Raw genomic sequence first — 15,244 nt, forward strand, 5'->3', positions numbered from 1 at the left:
GCTCGAGCGAGAACTGTTTTCGTTCCTACTTGTGTAGATATCTCTATTCAGGCAAGTCTTTTGGTCTGTAAGTAAACGTACTAACAGGTGTGCAAAATAGACGTCAGGGGACTTGAATCTTGTATGGTACTTCAAACGAATTAACTCGTAACGTCTGAACTACTACTAATACACGTCGAAGTTTTACGTTGTAAAGCATGACAGGGTGTTCATATTGTGATTGAAGGAGATGGTGAACTTTTTTTTCCTTTTTTTTTTCTTTTTTCTGGTGGGATCAACAGCCATAAGCATTTGAGGCAACAGTTTTGTGGTCATGAGGAACAGAAATTAAATGCTGTTTTTCTTTCTTTTTGTCTTATGTTCAAATGAATTCAGTCATTTTAGCACTAAGTGGGCCAAGGTGGCCCAGTGGTTGGGAACATCATGATCCAGCCCAATTGAATTATGGCTGTCCTCTCTCAATTATATAAATATATTGTATATATCATGAAAATTTGTAATGGATGGTTTTTTTTTTTAATGAATTTTAAGTATGTGGCATCCTTTTCTATGGATTTCTTAATTTGTTTTTTTTTCATTATCTAAAATTATGACTAATTTTAGTTGATATATTAGTTCATCATCAAATTTGGTACATTTAAATTACTGATCGGTATATTTGACATCAAACAAATTTTTAATCCAATTCTTACAATTTCATTGTGCTAAGAATGAACTCGCAAGATCAAAAGCTAACGTAATTTTCCACAATTGGTCAATTACAACCAAAATTATAATTTTTCGAATTAAATTTTCTTTTTAGCTAAATTACTGTTTTTACTCCTGAACTACAACTATTTTTCAATTTTTACCCTTAAATTTGATTCTAATAACGTTTAAATATGTCAACCTCAACATAACTCAATTGATTAAAAAATATATTTTTTTTAATCATGTTACGTCATTGAGATATATATATATAGTTCAAAGATAAAATTGTCGTTTCATTGGAACCTACAACTACAACCTTGGATGAAACTAAAGCAAATATATCGATGTCACTTCATATTTATATCCATTTTTAATGGTGTTTGCAAAGACGATTTGAAACAACGATAGAGAGAGAAAAATATATCATCGAGAGGAATTTTAAGAAAAGAAAGTAAGTGAGAGAATATGTTAAAAGAGAGAAAAATGACTTTAGTCATAAAGAAAATGTGAGATTTTGAAAACTAAAATCTTAAGATTTAAATTTAATTTCTTTTGTTCTTAAAAATTTAATAATATTTCAAAATTTTCAAAAACTAAAAATGATAGACTCTATTACCAGCATATTTCTTTACGAAAAAAAAACTAAAAATCAGAAATGGAAAATGGTTATAGTACAATACCTAACACAATTTTTAAAAAGTAAAGAAATAGTATCAACACTTTGTATGGAGAAAAACAAAGCAAACAAATTGGAATCTACATCGCTAGAAAAATATAAAAATGGGTGCTATAATTCATTAAAACTGTTATACAACGAGAATCGACGATAGTCATGCTACAGGTCGCAATCGAAGAGCTCGGTCCCGAGCCGGGCTCGGCCCACGGCCCAGCTGCAAGTCTCACATCTACGAGCAACGATTTTACCTAGGCCCTGCAACTGTGAATTAGGGTTAGCCACTGAAGGTTCTGGAACTACTTCACGGCTATAAGTAGCAGTTCAACCCTAGAGGTAAGGGCATCTGAAGTTTACCACTTTCACATTATTCTCTTGCTAACTTAGACATCGGAGCCCGTTTGACTAGAGTCACACCGGTTTAGTTCGATTTGGTTTTACAGGTATTAGTCTCGAATAATCAAGTTTGGTAGGTGCGAGGAGGAGAATAGGAGGACCGAAATCCACGCATCAACAAAAACCATTATCAAATTAGTTTAACAAGAACATTTGATTAAAAAATATATATAACTTAGAAGTAATATAAATCAGATACGTTCAATAATTTTTCCTAAAGCGAATGCATGGTTTGTTCTTCAAATCAATTTATTTAATTTCTGTGATTTTTTTAATTGACGACGATATATGTATTAATCAATTGAGCTATGTTTATATTGACATTTAAGAACAAAATAGAGGCGGAGAGATTGGAATTCCGAATGAATTATTTTCAACCAAACTAGATTTTAATTAAATGATGTCCAATTGTGAGATAGCTGCAAAATTCAATCATATGCAAAAGATAATAATTTATCATCATTCTCCCACCAAGCCAAACTTTGGCATTATAACATTAGACAGTGAGTGCTATGGTTTGAAATAGAAAACAGTCCATAACACATATGTATGTGTTGCTATCAAGTAATAGTTCTACACGTGCTTATTATCATTATTTTTAAGATAAAGAGAAAAGAAATCTTATCCACAAAAATAAAAAATGAAAAATAAAACTTTTGATTTTATAGTATTCTACATTTTCTTTTTTAATTTTTGATCTATTAATTGTGTGTTCTGATAATTGTTTTGATTTTATAGTATTCTACCACATGTGACGCTCGAGTAGAGAAGAGGAGTACGTGAATGAATCGATACCACATCTGAATAAGAGGGATCCTGAGATCATGGAAGCATGATTAAAAAAGACTTGAAATAATTGATAGTTATTGTTGGGGTCAAACTATGGACGCCCGACCTGTTCGAGCAAAACCGAAGAGGTCGACCTGCTTGACTACTTTGTAGGGGAAGTCATGCGCCAAATCCCATCTGCCGAAGCAGGGAGTGGCCAACCGGTCCAAGGCAAGGACCAGAGATCGCTTAGGAGACCCCAGCGCAGGTAGGAAAATACCTCGATGGAACAGCTATCTACCCTTGTCAACCACTATAATTACACCACCACATCACATATCCAGGTATGGAATATGTCTGAAACTGATCTGTTAAGCTCGGATTATCTACTGACTTGGACATCAGAGTGGTTTACCTCCTTGCAGGTACTCCTAGAATCATTCTAGCTATGTATAGCTGGCAGACCTCCCAGGTCGTCTTCCATGCTTTGACAAATTTTCGCATCAACAGTTACTACTTATACTAACAAGGTGTGCCTCTTCTTGTTCGATGGTTCAAATCATAAGACTTCCAAAGTTAAATGTGCTTGACTTGAGCAATTTTGAATTTGATGATCTCCTAAAAGATTTCTTATGATGCATGTGAGGAAGGACAAAACATGTTGTTGGTTTGTAGGGATAGTTTTCATTCTTATTAGTAGTTCAGATAAAGCGCACAATAAATGGATAAGTTTCTAAAATAGAAGAATTTAAAATTATTTTGAAAAATAGAATATCCATCTTAGCAAATTATTTTTTAGTGTTACTTTGTTTTGTTTTAGGAATATCTGATGAATGGTGGTGAAAATTTTAAACCATTTACAAACATAAAGTGCCATTTTGCTGTATATATGATTGGTTGTTACATGTGTTGCCTAAGGGAGGAGGATCTTTTGATATATCCAAAAAGAACAACAATTTTAGACCATTTGTATTAAGATTAAGATTATTCTACATGATTTTAAAGTTTTTGAGAAAAATATAAGTAGTTTGTGTTTGTGATCGGGATAGGCTATTAAGTAATCGTTCTAAAAGATGATATAATATTATGTAATTACTACATAATTAGATTTCACGATGTCTAATTTAAGTCAAGAAAAGTGAATGGAAAAAAGTAGTTACAAAATGATTATCAGCGTGTTTTTCTAAATGGAGATTTATGGATTCTCTAACATTTATGACCGTTTTTTACCATCATTAGTTAGTTTTTAACCCGCCATAAATCACTATAATATATTCGAGATTCCATGACGTCAAGGAAAAAGAGCTTCAACAACTAAAAGATGATATATTGTTTAATTTTCTCATTAAAACGACGTCAAGACAGTCGTCCACTAAATTGATGTATCAGAATAAAGAGAGATTTGGTAGGAAAGTAGAAGAGACTTGGTAGGAAAGTGGGAGAGGCTTTCGTCGCCTCTCCAGTGACATAAGCGACGAAATTTTTTTTGGCTCTGGTAGCAACGATAAAACAATTTCATCGCTTTTGAAGTGACAAAATTATTTTCGTCCATAAATTGTATCGTTAAAGGTCTTTTTTTTCCTTGTAGTGAACTGAAAAAGTAAAATAAATTCACAAATATCATACTATGTAGTGTTAACTTTCTAGTCATAAATTGATAACCTAACTCGACAAAATCATAGTTCTTTAAAACATCTAGACATTAAAGAAAAAAAGAAAATTATTTTCGAGACAAGTTTTCAAACAAGCTGAGCTAAGATGAGCACACGATGATTGAGATAGATCGAGGGTAGTGAAAATTCTACATCATTTGAAAGCGAGAGTAGAACGAGACTTCACATAGATTTTATGTAGAAAAATTTAGGCTCCAAATGGGCAAAGGGAGTTGTCTTGTATCCTCACATCCCAACCAAAGTGCCATTTTGGTGGAGGGCTGTATGTGAGTTTACATTTTGCATGTTTTTTGTGAGGAGAATCTTAGATCCATCCATGAAAAAAGTACAAATATTTTGGACCCTTGGTTTCAAGATTTGTATGATGATAAAGTGTTCGGGAATAAGAAGTTTGTGATCAAGACATATATCAAAGAGAATAAGAAAATTGTCTCTGATTTTACAATACAATTTCTTTTCGCAGCAACTATCCTTAGGAATCTTCGTAATATGAACGTGGCAACTGTTGGAATTAATTTAATAATTAATTTATATATTAGTAAGCAATTATATTTAGGCTATTTAATGGGTATATTAAACGTTCTTTGTTTATGAACCTATGACTTCTCCTTGACATACTAGAATTTAGGAAAAAGAAAATTCTATTGAAAAGACGACACGGAGAGACGACATACCAAAATTAAAAATAAAAAAAACACATGGCGCCAGCAAGACGCCATGCAACTAGAAAATTGTAAAGTGGCATAGGTCCACGACTTATAATTTTTCAAGTATTATTCTTAGAAATAGTTTGGGACGGATATATATTTGGAATAAATTTAAAATAAAGTATTATTAAAAAAAGATAATTCATTTTGGATTAAATTCCCAAGAGTTAAAAATGATTATGGGAAAATTTTAACTATTTTTGTTATTTGGTAATTAAAACTAATTGTATATTGGATTAAATTAAATCACTTTTCCAACTACCCTGATTATTAAAATCCGGTACATAGCACAATTATTTTTAACAGCTCAACAACTCCGACTAAGCTAGAAATATTCATGATTATATTCTACCAATTGATATAAGTAATAGACTAAAAGATAAACATAGTTCAAAGTCTTAAAAAAATGAATCGATACCGCATTCGAATGAGAGGTAACCTGAGACCATACAAAAATAAAGGTTATCTATATTCAATAAGGTGTACTTTTTTTTAAGGCTCAATCATAATAATTTTAAAGTTAAACGTGCTTGACTTGAGGTCTCTATGAACCATTTTCACTCTTCCAAACAATTTGAGTCAAATAAGATATAGGGTTATTAGAAACATAGTGAATAAAACGCAATATTAAACGCAAAGTATCTCTCCTTAATTAAGAACTTATCCATATTGTGGGTAAATTTTGGTTTTTTTTTTTTTGTATTAATTGATAAATGTACATAATGGAAGAAACTATTAAAGTACTTATGGGACAGTGGATGTGGGTTTTGAAAACAGTGGAGGGTTTTCTGTGTGCAAAAATGGTGGCAATTCAAATATAATGTATAAGGCAGAAATTAAAATATATAACTTTATTTGGATTTGATTTATATGGGAAGTAATTGGGAGTTGTGGAATTTTCTTTAATTAAAGACCACCACTTTTCTTTTTTTGGAACTGCCAATAATCATTATATATCAACACATGGGATTTTTCTTTTCATTTGGAGTTCACCATTACTTTTTTTCTAAACCTAAATTACATTATTTGGATGTCATGGTTAACAGTAATTAAACAATAAACTAAGGAACATTTCCAATCACTTTTGTGGTCTATTTATCATAAATCATGTTTGTTTTTTTGTTTTAAAAATAGTTTTAAATTAAACATTTCTAAATTGGTAGGTTGGTAAATCAACGGGGATGAGCATCGTCGGGCGGGGTCGGTTTTGGCCGATCCCAACGCTTAAGGTCAGGTTTCTATCATGGAAATCGACTTATCCGTTGTGTTAGTTTACGCTGATCGACCAACTAATCGATTCAACCAATCAGTTCCATTGGGTTTTGTAATAGTCTTTTGTGGATGCTACGATGCTGAGAATGAAATACCTAAGAAGGAGGGCGAGGGCCAATGCCAGAATCGAGTAGGCTGTGAGTAACAATTGAGCGTGGGGCGATAGACGAGCTTCTTTTCGAAACCATGAATAAAAAGAATGGAAAGAAGAAGAATGAAGAAGATGAAGAGGAAGAAGGTGGTGGAGAGGAGAAGGAAAAAAGAAAAAAAAGGAAAGAAAGAGGAGGAGAAGAAACGAAATTAAATAAAAATAATTTAAAAAACCCTTTAAACTAGCTACCATTGAATAATAGCGAGTTCTCAAGCACAATTAGGTAGCGTGTGTATTTAATGCAACTCCTTCCTTATTACTTTTTTAAACAAAAATAAATAGTCGATCAATCGGTCAGAAATCATTTTTCCGATCAAACCAACCGATCACATGTTGGTTTTTTATTTTATAAAATCGACTCCAAATGATTCTTTCATCAAACCGGCCGACCGATGTCAATCGATCGATTTTGATTGGTCGGATCCGTTTTTCAATATTCTTTGCTCATCCTTACAAATCATACATTTTGTTGGTTAGTTTTAATATAATTTGTACCGAATAAATCACATCATATAGTAGTAATTCTATTAGAGTTGACGAGTCATATTTTGAAGTAATTTTAGCAAGAGTTAGAATCATGCTAAAATAACTCGCACTTTCAAATCAAACCTAAAACCACTCTAAAATCCTTTTTAGATTTTTTTTGTCAAAAAAAAAAATAATAATAATAAGGTTTAAAATGATTATTGTTTTAAATTTGGATTTGTTCTATTTCCCCTTATTTTCACCTTATATTTTGAGAAAATTGGTTTATTTTTCCTTTCTAAAACTTTTGTCTCTCACTAATTTTATTTGTTCTCCCTATATTTTTGTAATCTCTCTAAATATTTAGTCTCAACTTTTTCTATGTTTATTTCTTCCCCCATCCTCTAAAATTTATATCTATAAAATTATTAAGGTTTATTATGTAGTTGTATATATCATGTTTTTTTCCGTCCTAATTACATAATAAACAGTGTTAAAATAGTTTTAAAATTAATACTAATTTGGATTGGTTCGACTAATCCAAACTTATTTGAGGTGAACTCTGGAACTAATCCAACTCATAAAATTTTCATTTTTTTAATCCAATCCAACCCAAACAAAATAAATTTATAACCCAACCAAAACTATATGAGTAAAGTTGAGTTAATCGATTTTTTCGGATAATCAAATTTTTTTTAACATCCTTTAAAAATTATCAAAATTTTGAAGAGTTATGATTTGTAATTATCCTTAAAAGTACATAAGACTTATAAATATTTTTAAAATTTAAATTTTTTATTTTGTACCATAAATACAATATACATACATACATTTATTTTTTTTAATTATTATTGACTAAGCTTTTATTTATTTATTGCAAATGACTAAGCTTTTACTAGTTGCTATCTTGACGCGCATCAGGGTCGGACAACTTTATAGTATGTCACATCAATGTAAATAAAGTAAAAATATGCTATTCCTTTTTTGACCTTATATTTAAATAATATATTATATATTCAAAAAAGTACTATATTTAATAGAGAAAGAATGATAAACCTTTTTTTTTCAGAATAATTTTAATGAAAATTGATGTAGGGATGAGGGAAGCAAGAAAATGGATATCCATTCAAGAGAGGACTAGTGGGCTATTTTGTTTGGAAATTGGATGTGTGTGTTTCAAAATTTTGTGTGAAATTTCCCTATCAACAATTTATTCAAATTAATAAAATAAATAATATAAACTAAGAAATATGTGAATATGATTATAAAATGTAATCAATCAATTAAGGTTAAATGAAAACTTAAAACCAAGAGAGTTAGTTTATTAATTAAAAATATAAAACAATAAGGAAAAAATAATAAATCAATGTAAGTATAACTCAACTAGTTAAAGACGTAGTGAAAGCAAGCATAGTTCAGTGGTAATTCACATACAAAATATTCGCACGTTGAGTTCCAATTTTCTTTTTGAAAAAGAGTAGTATAATTGCAAATATTTGACACATTTATTATTATTATTGGACTACAATTCAAAGTCTATCATCCTTTACTATGGTTTGTAGCCAACACGGAGTAGAGTTATTTGAGAAAACAAAAGTGGTCATAGATAAGGGCTTTTTTTTTTTCATTGAAAGATCTCATACTTTGTTTGAATTATTCTACCAACATGTAGAAAGCGAATTAGAGTGAAAGAATGAACTAATGAAGGATGTCAAAGATGCAATTATACACTCACCGTTCAGAGTTGTCTGTATCTCGATGAGATACTGGATTACAATTGGAGTATCGAATTGAACTCTTCGATGTGAGTGCAATTGATATTTTTTCGAAACAGACACAAAGTAGTACATAAAACGTGAATGTACTATATATATATATATAATATCTTTTTTTAGGGTAAATATGACCTTTAGACAAGTGAAAATACACTTAACTAAAATAATTTTCAAATTTATTATGTTGTTTTTTAATTTTACTATCAAAAATAATTCTAAAAATTCTAAAAATATAAGTATTAAAAAAAGTACTTTATTGAAAAAAAAAAGTTGTTAAGAAGTCAGCTGATATAATTGATATGATTTACTTTATTTTAATGATATTTTGTGAGCAACAAATCAACCCCTTTAATAGTGCATATACACTCAAACAACATGTTTGAGACTTCCATTTTCATGATTTGGCTTTCTCATTGGATGGTTGTCAATTGGGCTTAGACACAACTAAAACAATAAAAATAACTTTTTAAGAAAAAATAAATAAATCAAAGTCCTAAAAAATGTTGATTAGCCAATAAAATTGGGACCTCCCTTGGAATTTGGTTGAATGCTGAAACAATATTGCTTTTTATCTTTATTTATTTATTTATTATTATTATTTTGAGTATGTATGGGCGATCGAACATCCGACCTCGGGAGGAGGGATACATGTCAATTGCCGCTGAATTGGGCTAATGTGAGTGCTCTTTAATCTTTATTGAATATATTTACATTCATTTTAATAGGTTATTCTATTGATAATAAAACATTTAAAGATGATATGCTATTCAACTTAATATTCGATTATCTCATATTTTATTTTATTATCGATTATCCCATATTTTGCTTAAGTGGTCTTTGGAAGCTTCAATTCTCTAGTTGGATTCTTATTATTTTTTTTCATATTAGCTAGTGATGACAAGTGGGATGAGACGGAGTACGTCAAAGATGCATTCTCCCCAGCCCCATGTTTTCTTTGAAAAATCTAGGTTAGGGTTTGGGAATCCACTATTTTAACGATTATGAGTTTTTTGCGTGGAAAAAAAATTATATAACAATTATTTTATATATAAATTTGTCTTTTTTTTATATATATATATCTATGCATGTTTGGTCTAGATTGTTCGTACCTCAACTAATCTCACGGGACAGCGCCTGACTCTACAATATTTGGTGCCAGCAAACACTGCATATAAATTAATTTCTAAGGTATAGGTGGTCATTAATATTAGAAATAAAGTTATGTCCATTTTATGATAAAACATATTGCATTTTATTATTGACTAGTTTATAAAATTATTTGTTTTATTAATAATCGAATAAAAAAATATTGTTATAGGGGTGGGAGGGCGGGGTGGGTAATTAATTAATTTTCCATCCCTGAAAAGAATTTGAGAGAATTTCTTCTTGTCTAGTTCTATATATTGGTATAATATTTTTTTAATTAATTTTAAATCAAATTTTGCAAATATTAATATTTTGATTTTACCAATCAAAAAAAAAAAATCATTCCAACGAGAATATAATCTAAATTTTTTCTCACTTCTAACTAATTTGAGATTTTACTTGTATTCCTCATACTTCTTTCCCGAACAAAACACTTCATACTTTCTCTCATATAATTAATATTTGTCCATTCTTCATACCTATAAGTTTAAGTACTACAAAATTATATTATATTATTCAATGAAGTATTCCTTTACCCATGTACAATAATTTCAATTTCTTCCTTCAAATTATTTCTTCCATTATAGATTAAATATCACGTGTTTAAATTAATTCTAGAAAGTTTCTCTCCCCCCACTAAATTGCATTATGAAGGAATATATATTTGTACATATTTGAAAAGAAAGGAGAGGATGAGAAACAAAAATCAAAGTATATATATTTTTTGTGCATTTAATTACATTGAAAAGAAATGAGAGGGTGGGAAAAATTAGTGTATATGAGAGAGAATTTTCCTAAAGAAGAAGGCTCATTGTAAATTGTCCCTATATATTGAAGAAAAAATGAAGTGGGATTTGATTGAAAGACTCATAGTGGCCCAATTGGCTTCTTCTTCTTTTTTTTTTTTTTCAAATGCCCAGGCAATATTTTTTTTAATAACTTTATTGGTTGAATTGTTCATGATAATATCTAGTGTTAGATATTTTGACAATTACATACACCAATGTAAAAATATAAGTATTCAACACAATACAAGTTAAGATATAGTTTTTTTTTTTTTAATTATTCAATAAGTTAAGTATTAACATGTTACAATTAAATCATTCCATGGGCCAAAATTTGATTGATTGGAGTAGCTTTAATTTTATACTTTTCTCTCTCTCTCTCTCTCTCTCTCTCTCTCTTTCTTAATCTTAATTTGTTGCAATTCCATGTATGTATGCTTTGGACAGTTGGATTAGTATATTCCTTTTTAGATTCTTAGGGATTTAATGTTTTAGTCACTTGAGAGATGATGTGAGTTTTATATCCCAACCATAAGAGAGCCAAAATATTTGAAATTTTCTATGTATTTATTACTTTTATAAAAAAAAAATGGTACTCTAGCTAAAATATATCTTTTCAAATATTTAATGACAAAAATAAAAATATATATATAGTTAGACAAAAGTTGATCTCAACCAAACCAGAATGAAAAAGGGATAAAAGTTTGGGGTGACAAGAATTATACGTCATTGTATTATAATGTAACATGTAGTACAAACATTTTTATAATAATTTTTTTTAGAACAACAAAGATGCGAGAGTGGAAATTTTAACATCTGGCCATTGAAAAGGTTACAAATAGTATCAACTGAGATTAAAAAATAATTTTTTCAAAAAAGTCCGTCTAGGTAACCATCATGAGTAGCTCATTGATCGAAAGAAGTAGAATGAATTGAGAAGGAATTGGTTCAAATCCATGACATCCACCTAATACACGTAAGCTGGGCCAGACACATGCGATAAAGATAATAACCTAAAACAGCCAATAAAAAAAAGGAAAGAAAAAAAACAGTCCCCCATCCAACAAGGCAACAATTATGTTAGTGCAAAATGTAGTGGAATGAAAGACCAAAAAAGTGTGGTGTGTTCAAAGTTCAAAGACACCACACACACAATGGAAAACTTTTTTGTCTATATATTCCCTCAATTCCCTTCCTACATTTGCAATCCAATTTGAAAAAACAACATGAAGAGCTTTGTTGGTTGTGTAGAGGCTATGGAGGTCCACAAGCCCTATGTTGCAATGTTGTTTGTTCAGTGTGTTTACTCAGGCATGGCTTTGTTCTCTAAAGCAGCCATTTCTGCAGGAATGAACCCGCCTGTCTTCGTCTTCTACCGTCAAGCTTTCGCCACCCTTGCCATGGCTCCTCTCGCCTTCTCTCTCGAAAGGTCCATTCAAGTCCTAAATTTTACGTACACACTACAATAACTCGTCTCGGGCTGCGACAATAGAAAATTGACATCACTATACAGATGTCAATTTGCTATTAGGACGCGCCCTCGACGAGTATATATGTGGGCCGCCCTTATCTAACCTTTTTTTTTCCTTTTTTTTTTTGGCAGAAAGAAGGCAGTTCCTCTATCCTTCAAGTTTCTGTCCAAAGTCTTCTTGGTTTCTCTAACTGGGTATGTGACAAGTAATTGTGAATCAACTAGAAATTATCTGAAATATTTTTGAGCTTTAAATTGTTAATTCAGTGACCAAGTCAAAAATATTGGTGTTTTTAATAAATTTTCAGGATCACTTTGAGTTTAAATCTCTATTACATAGCAATCAACCACACATCAGCAACATTTGCAGCTGCCACAACCAACACCATCCCTGCCATTACTCTCCTTCTGGCTCTGCTCTTCAGGTTCTTAAAAAAGAAAATAAAAAAACACTTTTTTTTTTTTGTTTTGTTTTAGTCAATTAGTGACATATATGTAATTTTGTTGAAAATCAGGTATGAAAATATTCCCATAAGAAAGATGCAAGGGATTGCCAAGTTAATGGGGGCAGTGATAGGCTTATCAGGGGCTTTAGTGTTTGCTTTTGTGAAGGGGCCCCCCATGAAGTTCATGAATTGGTACCCAAAAACAAATAACAATGACCAAATTACCCCCTCTGCCTCATACTCCACTTTGGAATGGATTAAAGGTTCACTCATGATGATTTCAGCCAATATTGCCTGGTCTTTGTGGCTTGTTTTTCAGGTAAATTCCCCCTTTTTTTTCAAATTTTAAACTTGTTAATTATATATGGGGGATTTCAAGTTTTGTAATGTATTTTGTTTTGTTTTTGTGTGTGTGTTTAAAGGGGTCTATTGTGAAGGAATATCCAGCAAAGTTGAGAGTGACAACTTTGCAGTGCTTCTTCAGCTTGATACAGTCAGCTCTGTGGGCTGTGGCAATGGAGAGAAACCCACAAGCTTGGAAACTTGGATGGAACCTTCAACTCATCTCTGTTGCCTACTGTGTAAAAATCTCTCTCTCTCTCTCTCTCTTTTGTTTTGTGGGTTTTTGTTAAGTATTAATAATACAAACTAAATTTACGGTAATCCATCCGTTAGCTTTGAGCTTTTAGGGTTTTTGTTAAGTATTAATAATACAAACTAAATTTACGGTAATCCATCCGTTAGCTTTGAGCTTTTAGGCCGTCTGATGGTGAGTTAAAATAGTATTATAATAAGAGGTCTCCTGCTTCGAACTCTTGTAATATTATTTTCTTCTAAATCAATATTGAATTTTTTTTTGTTGAATAAAGGATTAAATATACAAATTGGTCCTAATCTATCAACTCAAGATGACGAGAGGATATATAGTTTAATTAAGAAATATGTTAAATTATCGAAAGAAAAAACTCTTGTACTTTGTTTTTTGGGGTGGACAATGGAGAAGGTGACACGTGGAAGAAGAGATTGTGACAAAATTGAGTAAATAATGGAGAAGCAAATATTGTTGCACCATGGAAGAATAAAACTTTTAGGCTAAAGTTGAGACGTGTTAATTACCATGTAATTCTAGATTTTATCAAGTTAATTTTCTATTCAAAATATTAACAGATATTTGCTAAGACACTATTTTTAAAATGTTATGAAATGTCGAAGGTATATTTGAAACTTTTGAAAGAATAAAGGTATTTTTCCAAAAAAACAAAGTTCAAGGATAGCCTTTGTAATTTAGCCAAACACATATTACTTAGCTTAAAGACTTTAGCCTAACACATAGTACTAGAATACAAAGTCGCGTATACTCCAAAAACTCTGCAATGTCATTTCCTCTCTCCCGTTAATATTTGATCATTAATCAGTTAGGTTTTATGCTAATTTCCTATTAGAAGATCAATTGTTTTTTTTATAAATTTAGTATGAAATATGGCAGGGTGTGATTGTGACTGGAATGACCTATTGGCTGCAAATATGGACAGTGGAGAAGAAAGGGCCAGTTTTCATAGCCATGTTTACACCATTAGCACTCATAATCACAGCAATTTTATCAGCATTTCTGTGGAAGGAAACCCTCCATTGGGGAAGGTCAATATTCCTCAATTAACTTCTATTTACAATCAATTTATCTGCATAAACTGCTCACACAGATCAGAAACAAAGAAAACAAAAGAAAAGTTGGTGAAAAAGACTCCATTTTTTGTTTGTTTGAAAAGGGTTGGTTTTTGGCAGTCTTGGTGGGGCAATTTTGCTGGTGTTGGGACTTTATTGTGTTCTGTGGGGGAAGAAGAGAGAAGAAGAAGAAGATGGCAAAACCGACCCAAATGATACCAAAGAGGAAACTATTTTCGAGTGCATTACGACACATCGCTGAATTCAATTTCTGTATCACCCTCCACTTCCCTTAATTATTACCAACAAAATTATTCTGTTTCTTTTCGAGCTAGGTTCGAATCTCTACCCTACATATTTAACTAAAAAAAATTGTGGCGGTTGCTTTGTGCATAGTCTATAATGATTATATGAAGTTTTAACGTTGGGATATTGTTTGGATAGTGTAAACTTTGGACTCAAATGAACTTTTTGGTTGGAGAGTGCAATTTGGGCCATAAGAGACACTATGGACATTGACCCAACGAGCTAAATGCCTCAAAAGTTGAAACCCATTTGTGCTTATTTGGGTTTGGAATTATAAGTTATTGCCATTAGTTACACCCTTATTAGATTAAAATGATTAGCTATATATAAATTTTTTATCAAGCAAATATATATTCCAACCCGTCTCGGATTCTATTTTTTAAATAATTAATATGTATTTATTATATTTTTTTATACTTAAATTCTAAAAACAATTATAAAATCGATAATTCTTCTAGAGAACATTTCTCGAATCGAATAACAAGGTCGAGACGGAGACTAAAAATTTTCACGAGCACAAGAATGGGGGAGCATTCTCACTTACACCCACACCATTGTCATCCTACACTACATAGAATTTTCTCTCTAATATGTATTTTCGATTTTCTAACTTTTTTGAAAACAGAAAACTAAAAATGGTTACCAAATATGTTTCGTTTTTTGTTTTTGTTTTTTAAAAACAGAAAAACCAAAAATCCAAAACAGAAATTGTTATCAAACGGACCCTAAATATTTGAAAGTTTTTTGTTTTTAGGTTTCTTTTTAAACTTGTGTAGTAGTTTATTTTTAAGGTTGTACCTTATTCTTAAAAGCCTAATATGCTCATTATTCTTGGCAAAGCATATGGCATAGCATATT

At 30.9% G+C, this 15,244-nt stretch overlaps 1 protein-coding gene across 1 annotated transcript; it reads left to right on the forward strand.

The window, feature by feature from the left end:
- The first annotated feature begins 11,662 nt into the window (after positions 1 to 11,662).
- Positions 11,663 to 14,568, forward strand: UMAMIT22 (nodulin MtN21 /EamA-like transporter family protein). The gene is made up of 7 exons (XM_022277838.2): positions 11,663 to 11,930; positions 12,105 to 12,167; positions 12,281 to 12,397; positions 12,488 to 12,737; positions 12,841 to 12,999; positions 13,905 to 14,056; positions 14,201 to 14,568. Exons 1-7 carry the CDS (start codon positions 11,728 to 11,730, stop codon positions 14,340 to 14,342), a joined length of 1,086 nt encoding a protein of 361 aa, XP_022133530.1. The 5' UTR covers positions 11,663 to 11,727; the 3' UTR covers positions 14,343 to 14,568.
- Positions 14,569 to 15,244: the final 676 nt, after the last annotated feature.

This window comes from Momordica charantia, assembly GCF_013281855.1.
Source record: "Momordica charantia cultivar OHB3-1 chromosome 4 unlocalized genomic scaffold, Mcharantia_2.0 BLBB01000004.1, whole genome shotgun sequence".
NCBI classification, from domain to species: domain Eukaryota; kingdom Viridiplantae; phylum Streptophyta; class Magnoliopsida; order Cucurbitales; family Cucurbitaceae; genus Momordica; species Momordica charantia.

Coding starts and splice junctions, on each gene's coding strand:
- UMAMIT22 (XM_022277838.2), top strand. CDS start 11,728: ATGAAGAGCTTTGTTGGTTGTGTAGAGGCTATGGAGGTCCACAAGCCC. Junction 12,168..12,280: donor TTCTTGGTTTCTCTAACTGG/GTATGTGACAAG, acceptor ATAAATTTTCAG/GATCACTTTGAGTTTAAATC. Junction 13,000..13,904: donor TCATCTCTGTTGCCTACTGT/GTAAAAATCTCT, acceptor GAAATATGGCAG/GGTGTGATTGTGACTGGAAT.